Here is a 25,246-nt window from a genome sequence, read left to right on the forward strand (position 1 = left end):
AATCTCATACAGAAGATGCTCTCTAATTTTGAAAACAGGCAATGCTCTCCCATTCAAATAATTCATGGAAGAACATTTCATCTTTACTTTGTTGTCTCTACTATCAACACTACATTGTGAAAATGTATAAATTCTTTCACCATCTCTAGTAATCACCACTTATGCATATTAAATTAATCAAACTCTTATCAATATATATGTTCTATTCGTGTGCAACTAGAATTATGTTTTGTATGATGCATGTAAATCTCACTCTTTTTTTTTATTAAAGGTATAACCCTATCCCATTCAAGAATATTTAAATTTTTTATAGTTCAATACTACATAAATAAATAGGAGCATGAAAACTTACAAAACACAATCAATAAAAACATTAAGTAATATATTAAATATAAACAAAACTAAATAAATAAATTAACATCAAAATTCTAAATAATTCTAAACTCCTAATCTAACATAATATAATTTAAATTTTCACTGTAATATAATTTAATAACTTGAAACTCAAAATTCTAAAGTTTAATATAACATTGTTAGGAAAATTTCAACACCCATGATTTTATTTAAGTGCTAAAAACAACTACGTGTAAGATATGGTCCTGTTTTGTTTGTAAGAAGATAGTATTTATTCAACAATAGATCATGTAAGACACAAATATTTCTTTGGTCAGACCATATAACATTATGCAGTCTTATTTTACGTCTGATAAAATATTTGACAAAAGCTTAGACTATACACACATAAATTTAAGCTAACCTTGTACTACATTAATATCCATATACTTATTTTATTATGCATGGAATATTCACTACCTTCGCCTATCAAGAGGATCCATAAAAAGATCAAGTCACATGAAATCTTGGATGAAGAGCTAAAGTGTCTTCTTCAACAACTCCCTAATGCTAGCATTGTCAACTTTGAAAATATTATATGGTTCATATGAATTTCCACTCTACACAAGTTCAAGTAAATGCACACTCTCCAAGAAGATATAAATATATAAAACTATTAGGATGTTTCATAAAGGAGAAAAAAAAAGTAATGGTGCATGATCTGAATTTAATGCATCTTTCACATTCAAGCTCTTCAGACGCAAGAACGACATTCAACTAAGTTGAAACTCCATAATGGTCAGAAATAAATTTACAACTACTATATTATTTAATGTCTATTTAAAGTCATTCATCAAGAAGAAGAAGAAAAATATAAATAATGTTGCATAGTGCTAAAATGTTTCTCAAATTTATCTGCCCTAGGAAGCTTCATAGCGAACATTGTTCGTGTTCACATAGCAAACTAGAAAACAATGCATAAACATTGTATAAATACATTATTCATATCTAGTGAGCAAACTTGTGATATGTTGATCACTACTTAGATTAGTTATTTATCTTAGCTATGAGTGACTGTTTAACCTAAAGAAAGACTTGGTTGAGAGCTTGGAGATCGGGAAAAAGTTGGTTAAGGTAAACATGCTCCAGTATGTTGATGACACTCTATTTTTTGTAAGGCAAATATCAAAAGTGTGTTTAACATAAAAGTTATTTTGAATTATTTTGAGTTGACATTTGGTCTTAAGGTGAATTTCCTCAAGAGTAGACTTTGTGGGGTTGGGGTGGATCAGACGAAGATCCTCCGTTTTGTGACAATATTAAATTGTGAAGTGATGAGAACTCCATTTAAGTACTTGCAGATGCCTATAGGGGGTGTCATAAGAGGGGCAAGTTTTGGGACAAAGTGGTCAACAGAATAAAGAGCAGGCTAGGTAGGTGGAAGGATAGATACATCTCGATGGCTGGAAGATTATGTTTGATTACACTAGTACAAAAAGGTAAATTAACGACGGTTAAAATCGACATTTAAAGACGGTTCCAGAACCGTCGTTATTACAGGCGTCGTTAAAAGATATGATTTTTAACGACGGTTCTGGGAACCGTCGTTAAAAGGTATGGACTTATAACGACGGTTGTGAAAACCGTAGTTAAAAGTGGTTTCTATTTTTTCAAAAAAAAAATTACGTGACTTTCAAAGACGGTTCCTCTAGGAACCGTCGTTATAAGTGTCCCTTTTAAAGACGGTTCCAAGTGGAACCGTCGTTATATGTACTGTTTAAAAAAAAATAAAAAATTTTATTTTTTAAAAAATCTCAAATAACCTGCATAAAGTTTTCAATTCCAGAAAATAAAAACATTTCAAATCATAATTTAAATATAAAAATTACATACAACAAATTATAACATAATACAAAAAAGTTTGGTAATATATGAAAAAATTTGTCATTGTAATGATTTATCTATACTAGAGTGTTATACATGGTTACAAAATACTTTGACCATGTTGTTCTCACATACTCCAATGCTTCTAAATTTAGCGGGTGTTGGTCGTTGAACAACTGTGACATTTGAAATATTTTGAATTAGTGCATGATTAATAAATCTCAAATTTTAAAGTGTTTATTGTATTGAGGTATTACCTTATCCCAACCTTTCATAATTTCAGCTTGCAAAATAGTCAACATCCACTGCATAACATAATAACCGCACTCATAATTTTGAGGTTGCCTGTTGGACTGCATGTGAAAATAAATGTATTAAATGAATGAGTGAAACACATTAAATTAAGTGAACAAATATACTTTAAATACCTTAAGGTACATCCAAGTGAGTTTTTGTGCGTTTGAAGTTCTCCTCCCACACAACATATTATATCCAGAGTAAGCACTAAAATAATAAGATTTCATGTTAGAATACATAACATTATATAATATATAAGTAATAATAAATGTTAAATGAAACTGTCGTACCTATCTATAATGTTTTTAAAATAGGCAGGAGGTTTTTTATGCAAGGAGCAAAACCATGCAGCGGTATGATCTTGAACAGATATGATCAATAGTTGCCAATGACGCCTGTATAACAAATCAGTTAATTAGTTTCTCTTATTTCAATAATTTATTAAAACTTATTTAATAAATAAGAACTTACTCATGGATGTACGGAGCAAAATAAATGTGTTTTCCACCATTCTTTAAGGCAGTGGTGATGTATGTTTGTGTTTCCGACTTCTTGTTTCCAATTGATTGAGTGATTTGAGGGTCTAAAAACCCATATATATTATGTTTCCCCTCATCAAAGCATAATCCAGAAAGATACCTAAATTTCAATAAGTTAGTACTAGTATATTTAATAAATCAAAAGTATAAAGAATTTAAAATTTGAACTTACATCATCCATAATTGCAGAACTGTTATGTTAATCTCTTGATCTCCGGATGCAAGGTCCAACAAATCAGACATGTGAACGTACAACGGTAGATTACTATGCCTTCCAAAAACATTGGCATCCCATGGAACCTCTAAGACGGTTGTATCTAAAGCTGTAGCAACTTCCACCAATGCCGCCAGAGGATCATCAATGGAGACTATTTTCTTCTTTCCCAGAGGCAAATTTGTCTTAGGTTCCTGCTTATGAATCTACGAGAGTGCCAAGCTTTTTCAGGAACTCCTATACATTTGGCTTTTGACATGTACTCGGAACAAAACTCAATAGATTCTTCTGAAATGTATCTTTCAATAATGGAAGCTTCTGGACGACATTGATTCTTCACATATCCCTTCAAAATCTTCATGTATCGTTCAACTGGATACATCCATCGCATATAAACTGGCCCACACAATCTGATTTCTCTTACAAGATGAACAACCAAGTGTACCATAATATCAAAAAAAGATGGAGGAAAAAACATCTCGAGTTGACACAAGATAACAATTATTTCTTCTTCAAGTTCATCCAACTTCTGAGAGTCAATCTCTTTACTACATATGGAATTGAAAAATGAACATAGTCGAGTGATTGTATGCCTAACATTTTTGGGCAAGATTCCACGAATAGCCACTGGTAATAATTGTTGCATCAGAACGTGACAATCATGTGACTTTAAGCCAATTAGTTTCAAATCATTCATAGATACAAGACTCTTCACATTTGAAGAGTAGCCTTGTGGTACCTTAACACCTTTAAGACATTCACAAAAACTTGTTTTCTCTTTCTTTGACAAAGTGTAACACGCTGCAGGCAAGTATGTACGTTTACCAACTTCTCTCGGTGCCAATTCCTCTCGTATATTCATTTCAATCAAATCCAGACGTGCATTCACACCATCCTTTGTTTTGCCTTTAATGTTCAGAAGTGTTCCTATTAGACTGTCACACACATTCTTCTCTACGTGCATTACATCTAGACAGTGTCTAACATCCAACTTACACCAATACGGAAGATCAAAAAAGATTGATCTCTTCTTCCATATTTCACTCACCGTTTGCTTCTTCTTCATTTTTCCAAAAGTCACATTAACATTTTTGATTTTTTCATAAATTTCAACACCACTTAAGGGAGTGGGAAAAATGTCATGTTCTTGGTATCCGTTAAAAGCTTTTTTCAATCGACGATACGGATGATATTTCTTTAGAAATCTACGATGCCCAAGATACACGGTTTTTCTTCCATGTTTCAACTGCTCATAAGATGTCTTGTCTTGACATATTGGACATGCTCTATGGCCTTTCACACTATAACCTGACAAGTTCCCATATGCAGGGAAGTCATTGATAGTACAAAACAACATCGCATGCAATCGGAAAGATTCATTTTTAAACGCGTCAAACACATCAACCCCTTCATTCCACAATAATTTCAAATCTTCAATCAATGGATTAAGATAAACATCTATGTCATTTCCAGGTTGTTTTGGACCAGAGATCATCATAGATAACATCATGTATTTGCGCTTCATACACAACGCAGGAGGTAAGTTGTAAATCACTAACAAAACGGGCCATGAACTATGATTACTACTTAAATTTCCAAAGGGATTCATTCCATCAGTTGCCAATCCAAGTCTTAAGTTTCTTGATTCTTTTCCAAATTCAGGAAATTCTTTATCAATATTCTTCCACTGCAAAGAATCAGCAGGATGACGAAGTAATCCATCACATTTTCTATTATCTGCATGCCACCTAAGGTTTTTAGCGTCATCTGCATTTGCAAACAAACGCTTAAGCCTTGGAATTATCGGAAGATACCAAACAACCTTAGCAGGAGGACCTTCCTTTGTCAATTCATCAATTTCATCATTCTGACCAACCTTAACCTTATAGCGTGACAAACCACACCTGGGACATCTTCTTAAATCTTCATACTCATTTCTGTATAAAATACAATCGTTAGGACATGAATGTATTTTTCTATACTCCATACCCATTGGACAAAGTATTTTTTTCGCCTCATAATTTCGATTGGGCAAGGTATTTCCTTCTGGAAGCATGTCCTTAAGCAATTGAAGCAATTCTGTAAAACTTTTGTCGGTCCATCCATTCATTGCCTTCAAATTCATCAACCTTAACACTGCTGATAATCGTGTGAAGTTAGTTGAACCAGGATACAAAGGAGTCTCTGCATCATTAGACATATTTTCAAAAACTACATTAGCAAATGATTCTGCTCCCACGTCACGAATCATGTCTTCTAATCTATCATCCATTGAGAAATGAACTTCCTCCGAACCTCCGTGCACACTTGGCAAGTCTAACAATTCACCATGCCACGTCCATGTCGTATAACTTTTCAAAAATCCATCACACAAAAGATGTTCTCTAATTTCAGAAACAGTCAATATCCTTCCATTTAAACAATTGATACAAGGGCACCTTATCCTTACTCCATTATTATAACTAACGGCATTATGTTCTGCGAATTGTATGAACTCTTCCACCCCTTTTTCGTAAGTATCACTTATTCGTGATGTATTAATCCAACTCCGATCCATAGAACTGTTAAACTAAGAACCAATACTTTCAATATGTAATCATGAAAAAATAAAACAAAAATGCCGAAGGTCGGACACCTCCGGACTCAGAACCAATGCGTTCAATATGTCAAAACAATATATAATCATTGAAAATTAAATCAAAACTGCCGAAGGTCGGACACCTCTGGACTCAGAATAAATTCGTTCAATATATGCAATCAATATCTAATCATGAAAAACTAAATTCAGATTGCCGAAGGTCGGACACCCTCGGACTCAGACTTAGTACATTCAATATATAAAATCAATATCTAAATCAGAACAAACACTCTCAAAATATAATAAATCAAAATTTAATACATAATTAAATAATAAATAAACATATACTAACCTCAAAATATAAACACTGGTCGCAGGGGTAGAGCAAGATGGCGCTGGTGTGGAGCGGGGCGGCGCTGGTTGCAGGGTTGTGGCAGCGTGAGGCCACGCTGGTCACAGGGGGCCGCGGGTGAGCTCTAGTCGCGGCAAAGCAAGGCGCGTGCGAGGCTAGGCGGCGCGGGTGAGTGCTAATCGCGGCAGGGCACGCGCGAGGCTAGGGCGCACGCGAGTCTAGGGCGCACGCGAGTCTAGGGCGGCGCGGGGAGCTGGGGCGGCGCGGGGAGCTGGGGCGGCGCGGGGAGCTGGGCCGGCACCGAGCGCACAGGGGCGCGCGAGTAGTAGGGGCGCGCGAGTAGCAGGGGCGGCGCGGTGGTTGTCGGTGTGAGCGCGAGGTCTAGGGTGGAGAGCTAGGTCGCGCGGGCGGTGGAGCGGCGACACTGGCGGTGGCGTGAAGGTACTGGGTGCGGGTGAGAATGAGAGAAAGAGGGAAACTGGAATGTGAAAATGAAGAGAGGGAAGGCGCGCTGGTAAGGGAAAAATTAAAAAAACAACTCACTTTTAACGACGGTTCAGTAGGGAACCGTCGTTAAAACCTCCTCATCCACATTTAACGACAAGCTATAACCGTCGTTAAAAAGCCAAACAAAATTCAATATATTTACGAAACTGCCACCGCCTCGCTTATTACGATGGTTCTTTTCTAACCGTCTTTAAAGGGAGTCATTAATGAAGTTTTTTGTACTAGTGTTAAGTCAGTTTTATCGTCAATACCTCTGTTTTGTCTTTCTCTATTCAAGTTTTTGTTTACTGTGTTGAAGAAGATTGTGTGTCTGCAAGGGAATTTTTTATGGGGTTAGGGGTTAGAAGGGAGGAAGATTGCATGGGTTGCTTGGGATAAGTTTTGTAAATCTAGGGAAGCGAGTGGGCTCGATATTATTAAAGTTAGGTTGTTTAATCTAGCCTTGTTGGGAAAGTGGATTTGGCGTCTGAATTCGGACAAGGGTGGGTTGTGGAGGGAGGTCATTGAATCTAAGTATGGAGGATGGAGAGGCCTGAATGAACAGTGGGATAATAATAGAAAAGTATCTTTGTGTTGGAGAGATTTGATGAAGGTCTGGAGGTCCGTGGAGTGGGGAGGGAAGTTTGAAGACTGTTTCAATTGGGAGGTTGGAAATGGGAGAGATATTCTGTTTTGGACTGACAATTGGGTAGTCTTGGGAGTCTTGAAAAGCAAATTTCCGAGGCTCTTCTCTTTGTCTGTTCTTAAGGAGAAAATCTAATTGATTGTGAAAAATTGGTTAATGGGGTTTGGGAATGGAACTTAAATTTGAGAAAGAGTCTTTTTTTCTTGGGAGGAGGATCAAGTAAGCCCGCTTTTAGAGATGATTTCCAATAAGAGGCCCGAGTTGGAGACCGCGAACAATGTTTGGAAAGATAGCGAGTCAACAACGTTTTCAGTCAAGTCTGCTTACAGTTTATTAAGGGAGAGGGAGTCGAGGAAGATTCGAGAATGTACAATTTCTTCTTGAGGATTAAGGCGCTTCCTTTAGCTTAAGTCACAACTTGGAGGGTGATTGAAAATAAGGTTGCTTCTAAGGTAAATCTGGAGAGACGAGGGATAGGGGTCGAGAGCAATCTTTGTTGCTTTTACAAGGTGTCAGAGGAGTCAACAAATCATTTGTTCTTCGGATGCAAAGTCGCTTGGCTAATTTGGAATCTTTGTTACGACTGGTTAGGAGTGAGTTCGGTTGATCTTCTTGTCCCTGGGTCACATTTCAAAATTTTGGATGCGTCTACTTCAGTTAATCTTATTATGGGTAATATTTGGATCACGTTGGTTAGCAAGATTTGGAGACACATGAATAATTGTTTATTTAAAGGTGAAGTGGTTGATCATATTGAAGTTTTCTCCCTGAACATGTTAAGGTTTGGTCTTGGATCTCTTCAAAGGTACCGTAAGTGAGTTTCTCATTCTCTGACTGGTGCCTAGAACCCCTGGTATGTATGCATTCAATTTAATGTTACTATAAGGGTGGCAAGGTTGGTCCTTGATCTTTCTATTTTTCTTTAGTTGGTAGTGTTGAGGTAAGCAGTAGGAGGTTTCATTTTAGTTTTTGTTGTGTATGTGGGAATATGTTTTTTGCATCTCCTACTCGGTATGAGAGTTGGACCACCCCTTAAGTGAGTCTATTTAATTTTATTGTTTCTTGCAGATAAACAAAATGTGTTAGATATATTAGGATAGAATGAGTTGAAGAATAGGAGAAAATAAATAAAAAAAAGGAAAAACTACATTTTTAAAAGTATTAAAAAATTTAAAATAAATAATAAATAAAAAGTACTATTCTGATACACTTTCATCAAATAATCCATTGTTAAGTAGTTGATGTTACCAAACCTGTAGTTCCTTACATAAATTTATTTCAAACAATATTACAGTTAAAAATTTCTATATAAATTAAAGAAAAAAATGTTGCAATTGTGAAAAGGTTAAGATAGAAAAGGGAAAAAGGTTGAGAGTTTGTGAGAAAAATAAAGAAATTTAAAGAAAATATAATTGGTTCTATTATTGGGTGAATACACTCATCTATTATGTTTCTAAGAAATAGTTGTTGACAGTCTTTTATTCACTATTGAGTATTGTATTCAACTCCTTTTTCAAACAGAAGGGCTTAGTTCCTATTTACCACCTTACTATCTACCTCTTAGTCAATCATATTTTTTTTTTTCTGTTGAGAATCTCATCTCCTTCATCGTATATCCTTCTTATTTATTTTCAAAAGCTCTTTCAAAAATTGTATATAAACTTCACTTTTTTTTATAGTTAATTATGTTTATCATAGAGAAAAATTAAATTATAATTTTATATTAAGAATTAACCCTTAATTCTAACTCAAAATTTTATAAAATCGGTTTATAAAATAATATTTGCATCATATATTATTAAATATCTTTATCTTTAATTAATACTATTAAATATTTTTATTTGATATGGATTTTTATATTTTAAATAAATAAAATTAAAAAACGATGTCTATACACTAAATTATTGTTATGTATCCAAGTACGATTGAGGAAATGAGAAAATTGATAATGTTCAAGTAGGTTTCGTAAATGGGTATAGAGTAAACAAAAGATAAAATTAAAAAGGTTACAAATTAATTACAAAGTAATCCATCTTATCATGCTAACTAATTTCAGAAAACTAGATCACTTGGCCCTTGTGCCAAATAACTAGTCTCTCTATATTGTTGCTCCAACAAAATTCCATAAGACAACTGAAAATCATCAGTATAATTTGCAGCTTCATATTCCATTGCTGCATGCTCCTTCATCTCATCTCCACTAGGGATCCATGCGTTCATCTCATCAAAGGGTAAGGAAGAGATGATGTCCATTTCAGCCCAATGATCAGGCTCACTGTCTGACGTGGAGCAATCCTGATCATCCAGGTGCCCCATCTCATAGAATTGACCAATTTCAGTGTCACTGAGTTCTGCCTCCAATGACTGAATCATGCTCACAAGTCTATCATCGCCATAGTACTCTTCTTCATGTGTTTCTTCCATCAGTGACATGAGAAGAACATTGTTGGCCTCTGAGAACTCCATCCCCAACTCAAACACACCCTCTGAGGATGACATGTTAGTGAAAAAAAGGAGTTTATGAGTAACCCTTTTCTCTTTGGTTTATGGAAATGGTTAAACTGAGAGAAGTAGAAGCAATTAGGGTTGTAGAAGATGCAAGATGAGTTTGAAAGGTGGAAAAGGGACCTTTATATAGGCAAATAATGCATGGTCACTAATTAATATATGTAAATGGTGGGGTTGCTTTTGTTTTGCTTGCTGATAGTGCATGTAGGCCAAATCACTAACTAATAAACTTTGTAGAGAAAGATAAGCTTTAGATTCATATAATTGTGCTAAGATATGATACTGATGTATGTATGTATATATATATATATATATATATATATATATAGTTGTGATGGAAAAAAATTAATGGTTTGACCCATTGGTGTCTAATTGTCGAGCAACAATATGTGCCATCTGGCTGGCTAATTAATGGTGGCAACAAAAGTGGGGCATCAGAAACTGGACAATATATGCCCACTTTATGACCAATAATTAAGTAACATGCACAAGAATTAAAAAAATTAAAGCAAGAACAGCGTTTGAATCGACAAAGATGTACATTATTGAAATTGAAAGACAATGAAAGAAATCAACGAGGAATTGATTTGCATATGTGATTTGAGTTTAGGAGAGAGAGAGTGATGATAAGTTATTGTACACTTGATATTTACAAACCTATTATTGTGAATTTGCCTAACATGTCCTAAATCTGTCACATTCACATTTATAATAGCGTATGAAGAATACTACTGTAGAGAATACCTCGATATTTTTATCAAAATTTTATTTTATTATTTTTTTTTTCTCAGACAAAATTTTATTTCATAATTTAAATTTTAGTCGACACCTTAATAATCATGCAATTAAATTTATGTCTCTATCAAAAAGTCCCTTCATCTTTATCTTGAGGTTCTCTCCGTGACCTTGTGTGTTCATCTATAACACCGAACATTAATAACATGGATAAAACACTACTATAAGAAAACCTCATCTTAGAATCGATTTAAAATTGTCCCTAATTTTAAAAATCCTACACTAAAAATCCAACTTCAACTCCAAACTAGCATTCACATTAACCCCAACTTGTTCGGCCAAGACAAACCCCGATTTCAAACAATGGAATCGATTTGTGTCTCTCATATTCTAACATCTCCCTATTACACTAACAACGGTAAGGAAGAAAAGGGGAAGAAAGAAATGGTGGATGGAAGAAATCAAATAAGGAACAACTGAAGAACAACTGGAGGCATGATTTTGGGTTTGTCGAACTAGGAATTTGGTTTCAAAGAAATTTGGGGAAGGCCTCATGTATTTAAAGTGAACCTAAAGTGAATTTGGACTCAGTAATAAACCTTACATAGCGTCGATCAAGCCCACAAACTCACCTAATACCTACATAGCGTCGATCAAGCCCACAAACTCACCTAATACCTACATAGCATCGATCAAGCCCACAAACTCACCTAATACCTAGCGTCAGTCTGTAACGTGGGCTAGACCCTCTCTACCTTTTTTTTTCAGTTTTTTAAAATATAATTTATGGCCTATAGTGTGGACTAGACCCTTTCTACCTTTTTAAATATATATATATATATATATATATATATATATAGTTAAAACATGTAGCGTGGGTTAGGTCCCCTCTATCTTTAAAAAAAAATATAATTTATGGTATGTAGTGTGGGTTACACTACAAAAAGAAAACTTATTTTAGCAACCACCGTAATTGGTCGTTAAAGCTATAAAATTGGTCGCTAAATATATTTGCAATCAAAATAACATAATGAAGGTGACAACAAAAGTTCTAGTCGTAAACCACTTCGTAACCACCTTTGTAGTTGGTTTCAAATTTGCAATTGAATATCTCGGCCACATAAATGCTTGATCATCAAAATTGAGTTGCTAAAAAGAATAATAATTAATTGTATTAGAAAACAAATTTGGTCACTATTTTTTCAATTAGAATGACTAAATGTGTTTTGATTGTTGATTTTAGTGTTTCTTTCATGGTTGTCATTGTACGAAGTTAATTGCCCTCCCTATTTTATCCCTCTCCTCCTCCCTACCAACATTAACATATTAATAAGGATTGTAATATTTCCAATACAATTTTACTAAGCATTCTTTTTAAGTTTTCAAGATCAATCAACAATGAACATAAACCATATTTCAAGAATCTGTTATTTAGTCTTTCAAAATGAACATATTATTAATTATGACCTATTTTTGAAAAATCTTTCACAATCTCTTTCGTCATACAATCTTAAAATTGTGAGAAAAAGGATTTGGTAATTTTCTTATTGTCCTTCTCGTTAGCTTTTTTTTATCAGCAATTAATAAATAAATTAAAAATGACATTTCAGGGGTGTCCCAACCCTTATACATAGCTCATCTCCACATATACTGTCCACAAAAAAAAAAAAAAGCAAACACAAAGGCCTAGGCTACATTGGCTCTTGCTTTAGCATAACACAAGATAAAAAACTAGCATAACACAAGAGAAAAATAAGTTATTTCATTATATGTTTTAACTAATGCAATCACAAATTCCAGCTTGAAAAGCTTCTTCCAATCCAACTTTGTACTAGAACTAGACATAACATAGTCATTCATGTACACCTAGGCTCCAAAAGTAAGCAGCTATTATGTAGCAAAAAAACTTCAATTATGCAACAATTGTATGCAGAAAAAAGGGTGTGCAACAATCAATTTAGCTCACAATTGTGCCCAAACCTGATTTTTATTTCCTTGGTATAATTACAACTATCAAACACTGCCACACCATTTCTCAAAGCTTTGTAGCTTACCAAACCCCTTTCTGAATCACGGCTTCAACCATATCCCTTATGTAGCAAAGGAAGCAGAACAAAAAAAACTTTGCCAGCACCTCCCCCCTTCTCAACCCTTATACAACACTTTTGCATGCTCACAAAACTGCATGATTCTTCCTCATTGTTGTCATACTTAAAATGCTGACAAGCAGCTTCTAATATTCCACCTATCTATGTACTAGCTTAATTGCATTTCACACCTTGCTCCTTCCAGATAAATCTAACCATGTCCAGACAAGGTTGTTCGTGCTGCAAAAAAAAAAGAGACAAGGGCATAGCAAGCAGAATAAGAAGGAAAAATGGGATGGCTTGGCCCTCATAGAAAAACAGAAATCAGCATAACCTATGCCTTAGTTAAAGCCTCAGAACTATGAAACCAATGTAGTGGCTCCAAACCTTCCATTTTGGGATCGCCAGTGCTGGATAAAAGTTTTATCCTTTCCTACATTTGAAATCACTAAATTTCACTGCCACATCTTCAGTCTCTGCATACAAATATTTTTCTGCACTGGATTATGCATAGCGTGACAACTTTTGCACTATTCTTTGCTCCTTGATCTTTTATGCATAAGAATTATCTCGTCCTTCCTTCCATTGCTCAATCTGGTATGAAACTCTATGTGGACAGTTGTGGTAGATTTGTAGTTGTTATGATGTTTCAAGAGTTGCATCTGCTCTGCTCCTCCAAATACCAGTTCCCATGACTACACAATTCCTTTGGTATCCTTCAAGGCCCTCCTAACTCCCTTTTGGATACTCACCCTATCCTTCACTACTCTATAACCATGTAGACCTCAGGCTATGTACCCTTATGGCTCCCCCTCCCCTTACTTATAGATTTTAATGCATAGGATAGGGTTGAAGTGCCAATTAGATATATAGAAATTGAACGAACATAACCTGTATTTCATCCACAACCATAAACAAAGTTGTGTCAGGTGGAAATTTTCTTTCGCGTCAGAAACCACTTGTTTAAAGACCACACTTTTTCTTTGTTCCCAAATACCCCTAACAACCTCCACCCACACCCTTTCCATACTAGATTCTTCTTCAAACTCAAAAGCACTAAGTTAAAGTTCTTAAGTGACACTTCAAATCCTTATGTTGAACGTACAAAATACCTATCTATCCAAAACAAAGAGCCCACACCCGTTGTGGAATGGCGCATTCAAAAAACAAGTGATGGAATGTCTCCTCCGCGACTTGGCATAGTGCGCATGAAGGCATAGTAACCATCACTCCTCTCCTAATCAAGCTAATTCGTGTTGGGATTTTATCCAACAAAATCGTCCAAGCACTAGTGATGACATTGGAGAATGTTTTAACTTGCTAGAGCTGAGTGAAAATACCCCTTTGCACCCATATGGCATGATTAGCAAGGCGCTCGTACGGTGATTTCACAGAGAATTCCCCTGAAGCACCTCTTTCCCACACTTGAAGGTTCTTTTTCTTATCAGCAATAACAAATATATAAATGCGAACCACTTCAGGGGTGGAACAACCCATATACAAGGGAAACATAATCCAACATCGACCAGGACCCTCCAAACCAATCAAGCAAAAACACAGACCACACTAAAGTCCTAAGAAGCATCAAATAAGCAAACGCATACATTCCAAAGGTTCCAAACACAAACTGGAAAATGAGACCGAAGCAATGCGAGATTTTGCAGAAATCCAAGACCAAATATTTGCTTGCATCAAAGTACAAACTTCCGATGCGTCAGCCACTCCCCTATTGAAAATAATAGAGTTTCTGTGAATCCAGATTTCCCCCACGACCCTAACCCAAATTGTATTCCACACTTCATTAATCGAAGCAGAGGACATGTTCATCCTGAACTAAGCAAAGTTTGACATAGGGTCATTGTGAGACACGAACGACACTCTCAACCACTTATAGCAGTAACACCATACCCGCCAAGCAAAACTGCAGTCAAAACACAAGTGACGGTAGGACTCTTCCTCCTTTCCACACAAACAACACAAAGAACTTTCAACCAACACCCCTCGTCTTTCCAAGTTGACCCTAGTACAATCTTGTTCTAGATCACCCTCCAAGTCGTAAATAAAGTTGAAGGTACCGCTTTACAATTCCATAACTTACTAAAAACCGAAGAAGGATCCGCCTCACAATCCCTCCTCACCAGAGAATAAGCAAAGTTAACTGAAAACATCTGATCACCCCTTCCCTTCCACACCCACCTATCCGCCTCTCCCAAACCCAGCTTGACTCAACTGATTCACCATAGGCTTCTCCCAATCAAAGAAAGGTCTGCACCAGGATAAATGCCACACCCAAACACCATCAGACTAGGACCCAAGCTCAGCCACCCTAGCATTTTTGGTCGAACATATAGAAAACAATCTCGGAAATACTCTCTTCAGCACACCACAAGCAAGCCACCTGTCCTCCCCAAAAGAAATGTCATTTCCGTCACCAACTTTCCACTTGAACCCATCTTCAAACTTCTGTCCGATCCCTTCGATGCCCAAACCTCTCTCAAGTCTTTCCACCAAAGAGAACTCCTGCTACTTTTACCTTTTTCTCTCAAACTTCTCCAACCACCATATTTAGAGGCGAGAATCTCTTCCAAATATCACCCTTATCTGAATCCAACCTCCAAATCTATTTTCCTAACAGAGCCAAGTTAAAAAGCTTTAAATCAATGACGCCTAGTCCCCCAAGTTCGCGAGGCTTACACACCATTTTCCAAGAAGCCCAAGCTATATTCTTTCCTTCAGCGCCCTACCCGCAAAGAAAGTTCCTTTGAATCCTTACCAACTTATCTGCCACCCCAGTAGGCAATTTAAATAGGGACATAAAGAATAGCGGAATAGAAGAGAGAACAGACTTGATCAAACAAATCCTCCCGTCATCGACAAACACTTGAAGGTTCTTGACCTCCCTTTTCAGGTGCCCGTAGAAATGTTCCTTAACATTTCTTCTTCTTGCAAAGATCCCCACTCAAACCTAGCCCTTTTCCATCTTAACCTCCAATGCCACACTTAATTTACCCACTCACCTACCTGGCCCACTATTTGCCCCTGATTCATGGATAGAGAGTGCATCCTAGGATACAAGGTAATAAGATAACACTGCAACCTAGACATCCTCCTAGAATCTAGCTTTATCCCCAGATCCAACTTTCCATGCCAATGCTTCTTTAAACTAGCCTATTTCTTCTCTCTCGCCACATACTTTAGATAGATCTCTCCAACACCATTGAAATTTCAGCAAAGGCTAGCATCCACCTGATTCCGCACCATATTTTGATACTATAATATCTTTCCACTTCCCTTATTTTCCACTCACCAAACACCATTTCCATTTGGCCAATAGAGCTCCATTGAACTTTCTAATGTCTTTAATCCCCAAACCTCCTTCCTCCAAAGGTTTACACAAATTCTCCCAGCTTACCCAAGATATGGATTTATTATCCTTTCCCCAAGCCCAAAGAAAACTCCTTTGGATACTGATGATTCTAGAGTAAACTGATTTTGGTGCTTTAAATAAGGATAAGTAAAAAAAGGGTAAGGCTGTGAATACCCATTTAATCAAGCAAATTCTTCTCGCTAATGATAGGAACCTCCCCTTCAAGGCACAAAGTCTTGCGCTGACTTTATTCAGAATTGACTCTCAAAACTCCGTTTTTCTGGGATTACCACCAACTTCTAACACCATATATTTAAAAGGTATATTCATAAGAGTGCATTTTAGAGATTTTGCATAGCATTCGAAGGAGTTCCTATCAACATTTATGCCTGCCAACTTGGATTTATGGAAATCGATTTTCAGCCTAGAAGCCAACTCATAACAACTTAGGATGGCTTTTATAGTGAATATGTTAGAGAAAGAGTCCTCACACATGAAAAGGGTATCATCAACAAATTGTAGCGCCCAAGAATCGACCTTATTCCTCCCCACCTTCATCCTTGTGAGCATGTTGAATTTGATTGCTTGTCTTACCATCCCGGTCAAACCTTCAGCTACATCGAGGAAGAGGAATGGGGCTAGGAGATCTCCCTACTTTAGCCCTCTCGATGGTTAAATTCCTCTGTGGGGTTTCCGTTTACTAGAACAGACACAAACGCAAACTTAATGCAGCCTTTTACCCACTTAATTGATTTATTGTGAAAACTCAGCCTCAGGAACATATAAAAAATAAAATCTCATCTTACCGAGTCATAAACCTTTTCAAAGTCAACTTTCAAGCATAATCCACTCCTCCCACACCTCTGAAGCTCCCTAACAACCTCATTTGTCACTAGAACACTATCTAACATTCCTCTATCTTTCAAAAATATTGATTGACTCTTATCAATAACCGTAGGTAGCAAACTCTTGATACGACAAGATAACACCTTGATTATGATTTTATACAAAGCTCTCACAAAAGAAATATGTCTATACTCTTCCAATTTTGTGGGTTCTCTCACCTTAGAAACAAGGACAATAAAATATACATATAAGTTGAAACATATAAGATTAATAATATAATAGTAGAATATGAAAAATAAATAATATAATTAAGATAATTGATTTATAAATAAAAATGAGAAGAGTTTAAATATAATTTAAAAAATTAAATTGTGAATACCTCAAAAATATATTTATGACTTAAATAACTTTATTTCTTCATATATTAGAGGATTTTGCATATGGTTTAAAAAAAATAAGTTTGTGTTTTGATAATTATATGTGTATTTATTAAGTGATGACATGTCCGTTAAGTAGTGACACTTGAATGACACATGTTTTTCTTTTGCATTTGGTTCCTTCTAAACTATGTTATTTGAAGTGAAAAGTTTTTCTTTGGTGAAGTAACCATGTCAACTGAGTACACATGTACTTTTTTTAAATCATGTTGTTTGAAAAAAAAAATTAATTAATCTGATGCAAACAGTGTCTTCCTATGGTTAGGGTTTGGATTTTTTCTTTCTTTCAACATTCCCTATCTGATGATAAATTATGAAGAACCAAAAAAAAAAAACTATATACGTGTCGAACTCCATCCTCTTTGAGTTTCACTTAAGATAAAAATAAAATAAATAAGAAATACAAAATCTAACATAATGGAAACAATATTATTTTTATCATATTGATATAACTTTTTCTTTGATAAGAATAACTTTAAGAAAATACACGTATCATCTTAGTTTGTCTACAGATAATTGATCATTTAAAATATATCAATAAATGAAAGAGTCCATGATGGTAAAAAATTTATAAGAACCAAAAGTGAAATGTAAATAAATTATTGAAAAAGGAAAGAAAGAAATTTTTTTGTGTTAGTACTACTTAGTCATTGACAAGTGAAATAAAGGAGAAATCATCACTTAAGAGAATAGAGAATTTGGGATAATGATGAAGAAGATGAACTTTGCACATTCTTTTTGTCATGGATGGTTACCGTTGAAATATGTTTGCTGTCATGTTTTATTCTGTTGACACTCATATATAAAAATGTAATTTGTTTGTGATGGGTGTATTTCAGTGATGTTTTGTTATACTTAGGTAGTTTATTTTAGGGAGGGAGGAAAATGTTTTTTTTCTTGTTATCCTTTTCTTTACCATTATCCTTAAAGCCACCAGCTCATATTATCCTGTTTTACTCTTGCTAGCTGTTGTACTCTTGCTAGCTAGTAGATGTAAAAGTTGAAGCGTATAAAATTAAAAATATAATAAAACATAATAATTAAAATTAAATAATACAACTAAAATAATTTATTTATAAATAAAAATGACAAAAGTTTAAATATAATTTAAAAAGTTAAATTGTAAATACCTCCAAAAATATCTGTATGAGTTAAATACTCTTCATAAAGCATATGGTTTTAAGAAAAAAAAAAGTTTGGATATTTGATAATTCTTTTTTTTTTTCCTTACTATATCTTCGCATTCATTCATTAAATTCATTAATTGATAACGTGCGTGATTAAATAACAAGTGTGCTTTCTTTTTTTTTTTTTGCATTTTGTTAGCTCACTTAGAAAAGAGATAGATTCTTGTGGGAAATAACACAAGAGCATGAATTGTTGGAGAGAATTAATGGAATCATTCTGAACACGGATTACGATAGGTGTGCATGGGATGAATAGCAAAATATGTTAGAATTGTAGGTCTTAAACAAGAGGGGTGAATTGTTTTTGAAAGATTTTCGCAAGTATTGAAGGTAAAGTGCAAAGCTATGAAGAATTAATTAATGAAAAATTTGTCCAGTCAAATATAAAATTGTTTTTAAGTTTGATGTTTAAACTGGTTCACTCTTAATCAAGAGCTACATCCAGTCCTCAATTGAGAATCCACTATGTAATCAAACATAGATTACAAAACACACTAAGAATGTTGATCTTGAATCCCTTAAGAACACACAACACTCCTTGACAACACAAATATAGAAATACAATGATCAGGGGAGAAAGTGATAGAATACACAAGGGTATTACAAAGCTTAAAGTTCAGAAGTACAACACAATCCTATTCCACACACTTGATCAATGAATCAAAGCTCTTTCAATTCTTGAAAAAATTGTTTTTGATAAACTCTCTTTCTTGCTAAAACCGCCTTTATATATACCAACTAAGTTGTCAAAATCATTTAATTAAGGAGACAAGACACTTAGAATCATTAAAAACAGATTAAAACCACTTAGCAGAATTTGATTAAGGTTTTCAGAAAAACAACTGGTTGATTTATCGAAACAACCGATTGATTTTTGTTTGATAGCATAGGCAAAGACAAAGCTTTTCCAAATCATTTTAAAATCTACTAAGTGTCAAACAACCTGTTGATTCGAGATTTCAACCTGTTGAAATTTCACTTCCTTCTAGAAAACTCATCTTTTCTAAAGGTTAAAGATTCAATTGAGCTTGTATCATCTTAAGGAGTGAATTAACAAGTTTCAAACAACTAGACAACACACACAACAACAAGGTCTTTAAGCTTTCCACTTGAATTTGGAGACATCAAAACATCTTGTTCAACATGATAGTGTTTTCTCAAATTAAAAGATAACAATAAAGAAAATGGATCAAAATGATAAAAAACTTTATTAATGAAATGTAAAAGATTTTATATTGAAGACCAAAATAAAAATGAAAATTACATGTATTAATGTTACTTAACCGTTTAATACGGAAAATCATTACCTAACATAAATATCAAAGATAAAAAAACATGAGACAAAATTTGAGGACCGAATACAAAAGAGTAAAATTTATTTGATACTATCTTTATTATTAAATTTAAAATAAATTCATTTAAATGTTTTTATTTTTATTATTTTATATATTCTTTTTATCCGCTAAAATTAATTCAATTGAAAGGGGTTCTTATACAAAATTATTTTAAATGTATTAACTATTCAACATATATACAATTTCATTAAATATTTATAACTTTTTTGTAAACTAGCTTAACACCAACTACTTTTTCTGCTTTAAAAGATCTTCAACTATCAATTAGCTAGTTAACTTTGTATAAGATAGCCTATATCTTGGATAGAAGTACAATTGAGGAAGTGAGGAAAATCAATTCTAATTAATGTTATGGTAGGTAATTAATTACATGAAACTAAATGTAGAAAAAGTAAACAAAAGATAACATCAAAAGGTTTGGTAATAAAATTTACTTAACAAAACCTTTACAATTTAACTACAAATTAATCCATCTTATCTTCTCTTCTCTTGTATTATGTTAACTGATTTCAGAAAACTACATCACTTGACCCTTGTGCCAAATAATTAGTCTCTCTATATTGTTGTTCCAGGAAAACTCCATAAGATAACTGAAAATCAGTAACATAGTTTGCAGCTTCATATTCCATTGCTGCATGATCCATCATCTCATCTCCACAAGGGATCCATGCATTCATCTCATCAAATGGTAAGGAAGAGATGATGTTCATGTCAACCCAATGATCAGGCTCACTGTCGGATGTATCTAGGTGTTCCATCTCGTAGATTTGATCAATTTCAATGTCACTAATCTCTGCTTCCAATGACTGAATCATGCTCACAAGTCTGTCATCACCATAGTACTCTTCTTCCTGTGTTTCTTCCATCAGTGACATGAGAAGAACGTTGTTGGCCTCTGAGAACTCCATCCCCAACTCAAACACACCCTCTGAAGAAGACATGTTACAATGGAAAAATGAAAAAAAAAAAAGAGTGAAAGACCCTTGTTATTTGGTTTATGGATATGGTTAAAGTGAGAGAGAAATAGAAGCAATTATGGTTGTAGAAGGTGCATGATGAGTTTGAAAGGTGAAGAAGGGACCTTTATATAGGCAAATAATGCATATGAATGATAAATTGTGTAGTGAAAGATAAGATTCAAATAATAAGTGGAAAAAATTAATGCTTTGACCCATTTGTGTCTACTTGTCGAGCAACAAATCAAAGCATTCCAGGTGAGCAATATCTGAAACTAGACAATATATGCTCACTCTATTTCCAATAATTAAGTGCAAGATTCACAAGAAATTAAAAATAAAATAAAAGCATAAACAGTGTTTGATAATTAAAGATATAAATGATTAATATGTAAAGTATGGTAAGTTGAGAACCCAATAACAAATTCTTCTAAATACAATTCATAAAAGAAGAAATAGGTTTTACTAAAATATTATAAAGAAATACTTTTTTTCAAATAATCTTTTTCTATAATGACGAGAGAGTAAGCATCAAATAAATAAAACAAACATAGTTAATGCAGATTTGATATTTATTAACCTATATATAAGTACCTGAACATGATAAATTAGACTCGTGTTTATAATATTTAATGCAGCATTATGAAGGACAACTTTAGTTAATCATGAAATTAAATCCTTATTGCTATGAAAATCTTCCATCGTCTTTATATGTAAGGAAGTCTCTCTAGATATTAACCATTAGTCAAATACTCATTTTTACAAAGTGTTTTTTTAGTTTTAATTAACACTTAGAATCTCTTTTGTACGTTGCTTTAATAACAAAAAAACAAAATATTTTTCCAACATAAAAATTTATATATTTTATAACAATTATTTTCTTGATAATAATAAAATTATCAATTTAAAAAAGAATAGATAATAGAAAATTTATAAGATATTTTCTTAGACAAGATAATTATAAAGGAAGACAGAAATTGGGAGAAGTTCAGAGAGTTCGGATTATAAAGAAATTTAAAGGATTTGACTTTGAACATATGGTTGAAGGTAAAAATAACCCACAGAAGTAGGAAGTTCATAAAAAAAATAGTTCATAGTAACAATAACAAAATGTGAAGAAAATCTCTATGGACAACATTCAGTTTTTGAATTAAAAAATAAAAAATTTTGTTTAAAATTGAGAGTTTAAAAACATTTGCTTTACACATAAAAAATATTAATTTGCTTCAAATTTAAACCATTCACAATATAATTTAAGTTAAATTATTAATATTGATACTTTGATTTAATATAATTTAATTATAAGTCTCAAAATTTGAAAACACACACAAAAACACACTCTCACACACACACGTGCACTCGCACACGCACACTCCGGCGATCAAGTCAGTGAGAGCATTCAAACTATAAAATTTGTTTCATTCTAAAGTATTCAGAAAGAGCGTACCTTTACTCGGGGTCTTAAACCCCTTTCATAAACATCCCTTCAACAATTTTCATCAACCATAATATTATATATTTCAACAACAAGAAAATAATTTTAACAATATAAGTCAACAATAAGAACATTTTGTTAACGTGCACCTTTATTTCGGGTGCAATGTCATGTCATTCCCAACAACTTTTAATGTATTTAAAATATAATATATATATATATATATGCTTTAACCAATTCAATTATTTCTTTTGTTGTTTTCACTTTAATTATCTTTTTTGTATAGACTACCAAACATTTAAGTCGACCTCGCAGTCATGGGCCCATACCTGTCCCAGGCCGAGTTGAGTATAACTTATGTGAAGACTTTAAACTGCAATACCATGCAGATTCCTTTCAAGTATTTGGGTCTAGAAATAGGAAGTAATCTAAGGAAGGCACAATTTTAGGAGTCTGTCTTTAATAAAATCAATGCTAGACTGAGTTCTTGGAAAGGGAAATTCTTGTCTATGGTAGGAAGAATCTGCTTGATCAAATCAATATTTACATCCATCCCCCTGTTTTATTTGTCTTTCTTTAAAGATCTGGTTTCGGTTTGTAACATGATCAAGAGTATACAAAGGAGTTTCCTGTGGGCCTGGGGTAGAGACAATAGGTCTAAACCCTGGGTAAGTTGGGAGAATATTTGTAAGCCTTTAAAGAAGGTGGGTTAGGAATAAAAGATATCAGGAAATTCAACTTTGCTCTAATGGCGAAATGGAAATGGAGGATGATGAGTGATGAGGAGGGGAAATGGAAAGATATTTTGAAGTCTAAATATATAGCGATATCTAGTAATAACCATGTCCAGTTGAACAAGCAATCATGGTGGTGGAGAGATCTACTTAACATTTGTAGAGAGGGTGAGGGCGAATGTTGGTTTTATAAAACTATAGTATGGAAAGTTCGATCTGGTGATTCAATCAGATTGTGGGAGGATCCCTGGGTTGATAACAATAATCTCAAGGATTTATTTCCTAGATTATATTCTTTGTCCTTAAATCAAGGGATGAAAATGGGTGAGACTGGTTTTTGGGATGAATGTGGGTGACAATGGAACTTAAAATGGAGGAGGGAGAGGTTTCAATGGGAATTGGGCTTGGAGGAAGAATTACTGACAATTTTGGCTAGGGTAGTCTTATATAAAGACTCCAAGGATTTAATTACATGGAGAGGGGATCCCAAGAGGATTTTTTTATGTGAAATCAGCATATACTCTGCTAGCCAACCAAGGTACCGAACCAAGTAGTGGTGTGTTTAGTTTATTATGGAAGACCAAAGCTTTGCCAAAAGTTATGATCACTGCATGGAGAATTCTCTTGGACAAAATACCAACTAGGAGGAATTTGGTGTCACGTGGAATCATAGTGAGCTCATCTCTATGCGTGTTTTGTAACCTGGCAGAAGAAACTACCCGGCACTTATTTTTGGACTGTATTTTCGCACATCATGTGTGGATGTTGTGTTGCAGATGGATTGGTATTTTGGGAGTACATAATAAGGATATTGGCAGTCACTTTGTGAACTTTCATCTAGTCCATATGTCCGAGAAACAGAATCAGGTATAGAAAGGAGTGTGGGCAGCGATTGTACGTTGTATATGGGAGCACAGGAATAATGTGTTTTTTAGACAAGGGGTCCCTAATTCTGAGGAAATCTTCCAAGCGGCTCAACTTCTCTCTCGGCTATGGTTGAAACATAGGGAAGGCTCTTTCTTATACTCTTTCTCTGATTGGCACTTGAATCCTAATCAGTGCCTTCTATGTATCCGATGAGCTTGATCTGGTGTAAAAGGGAACATATATGTAGTAGTGCACTGCGAAGAGACACCCCTTTTGCAGATGAGAAGCTATGGAACTTACTGGTGGAGGCAGGGGTGATCATATACTGAGGCAGTATAACAATGTGAGACATTGTTTCCTGGTAAGTCTGAGGCAGATTCACCCTTGCTGTAAGCAGGTAACAGTTTTAGCAGGTTAACTACAAGGAAGTTTAGAAGAGATGGAGGAGTTGCTGGAAAGTATAGGGGGCATAACAACTGTATATCTATAGTAATCTCGTGATTGGGGTCAATGCTGGTGAATGAAGGAGCAGTGGGAGATGATGCCAATACATACTAAGGCAACTACGTTACTATAATCATGCTCCCTTGGTACAAACAGGGAGCACAAAATATACTTGTGTTATGATAACAACAGGGACTGAATCTATCCAAGACTTTATATGCAGCTCTGGAGAGACAACCCGCAAGATACGCAGAGCAGCGAAGAGTGGAAATATGGTTAGACCTTGTTTGGTTGGGTGAAGGTAGTTTCGTGATGCATGCTGGGAGCTAGAAAAAATCCAGATCTTCATCACATAATTAATCCCTTTTTTAATTAGAGAAAAGGCTCTTATGGATTAAGGGGTGCAGGGTAGTTGGCTCTTCTCTTCGGACACACAATGAAAAGAGAAGTTTTGCAGATTAGGTAATGTACTCGGTGGAGGAGAGAAGATGAAGGAATGAGGTCAAGGACATAACAGGGCATTTGTGCATATGGTCTGTTGTACAGACAAGTGGCAATCTCTATGCCTTACGCAAGTTGCAACTGTGCTGGAGTCACTAGGAGTAAGCACGTGGTTTCTAAGCCATTATCTTTTAATGACTAACGGTGTATATAAGCTTTTGTGGGCACAATCCCTTTGTTTTTAGTAGGTACCGAAGAATGAGATGCCTTAGGTGCTGGCTATGTTTCCTTTGGGAGTACACAGGTGGATTTTGAGATTTTTGTGTATGTGTTGTAGCTGGTTGTAGGGTCTCTTTTTTAGTCTCTGGTGGGTCTCATGGTTATTATATACGAGCTGGTTGTAGTGTTGGATTTCATAGATTTTGTATACGGGTTGAGGTACTCCTAAAGTACCTCCTTTATTTTATTCTATTCTTTGCTGATCAAAAAAATCATAACCGAACTTACTACACTTGAAA

General features: G+C 34.7%; 3 protein-coding genes across 3 annotated transcripts; all 3 read right to left on the reverse strand.

Annotated features, from left to right (window-relative positions):
- Nucleotides 1–2,294: 2,294 nt before the first annotated feature.
- On the reverse strand, nt 2,295–5,582 carry LOC150027466 (uncharacterized). Its single transcript, XM_090302858.1, has 6 exons — nt 4,637–5,582; nt 2,986–3,119; nt 2,805–2,909; nt 2,646–2,721; nt 2,475–2,570; nt 2,295–2,393 (listed from the first exon to the last, which is right to left on the reverse strand). The coding sequence occupies exons 1-6, from the start codon at nt 5,537–5,539 to the stop codon at nt 2,295–2,297; spliced, it is 1,413 nt and encodes a 470-aa protein (XP_090158984.1). The 5' UTR covers nt 5,540–5,582.
- A 3,723-nt stretch (nt 5,583–9,305) lies between these two features.
- LOC137835094 (uncharacterized) lies at nt 9,306–10,229 on the reverse strand. Its single transcript, XM_068643441.2, has one exon. The coding sequence runs from the start codon at nt 9,826–9,828 to the stop codon at nt 9,382–9,384; it is 447 nt and encodes a 148-aa protein (XP_068499542.1). The 5' UTR covers nt 9,829–10,229; the 3' UTR covers nt 9,306–9,381.
- A 9,946-nt stretch (nt 10,230–20,175) lies between these two features.
- On the reverse strand, nt 20,176–20,904 carry LOC150027467 (uncharacterized). The gene has a single exon (XM_090302510.1). The coding sequence runs from the start codon at nt 20,790–20,792 to the stop codon at nt 20,361–20,363; it is 432 nt and encodes a 143-aa protein (XP_090158636.1). The 5' UTR covers nt 20,793–20,904; the 3' UTR covers nt 20,176–20,360.
- Nucleotides 20,905–25,246: the final 4,342 nt, after the last annotated feature.

This window comes from Phaseolus vulgaris, chromosome 5 (genome assembly GCF_051622355.1).
Source record: "Phaseolus vulgaris cultivar YP4 chromosome 5, ASM5162235v1, whole genome shotgun sequence".
Taxonomy (NCBI): Eukaryota; Viridiplantae; Streptophyta; class Magnoliopsida; order Fabales; family Fabaceae; genus Phaseolus; species Phaseolus vulgaris.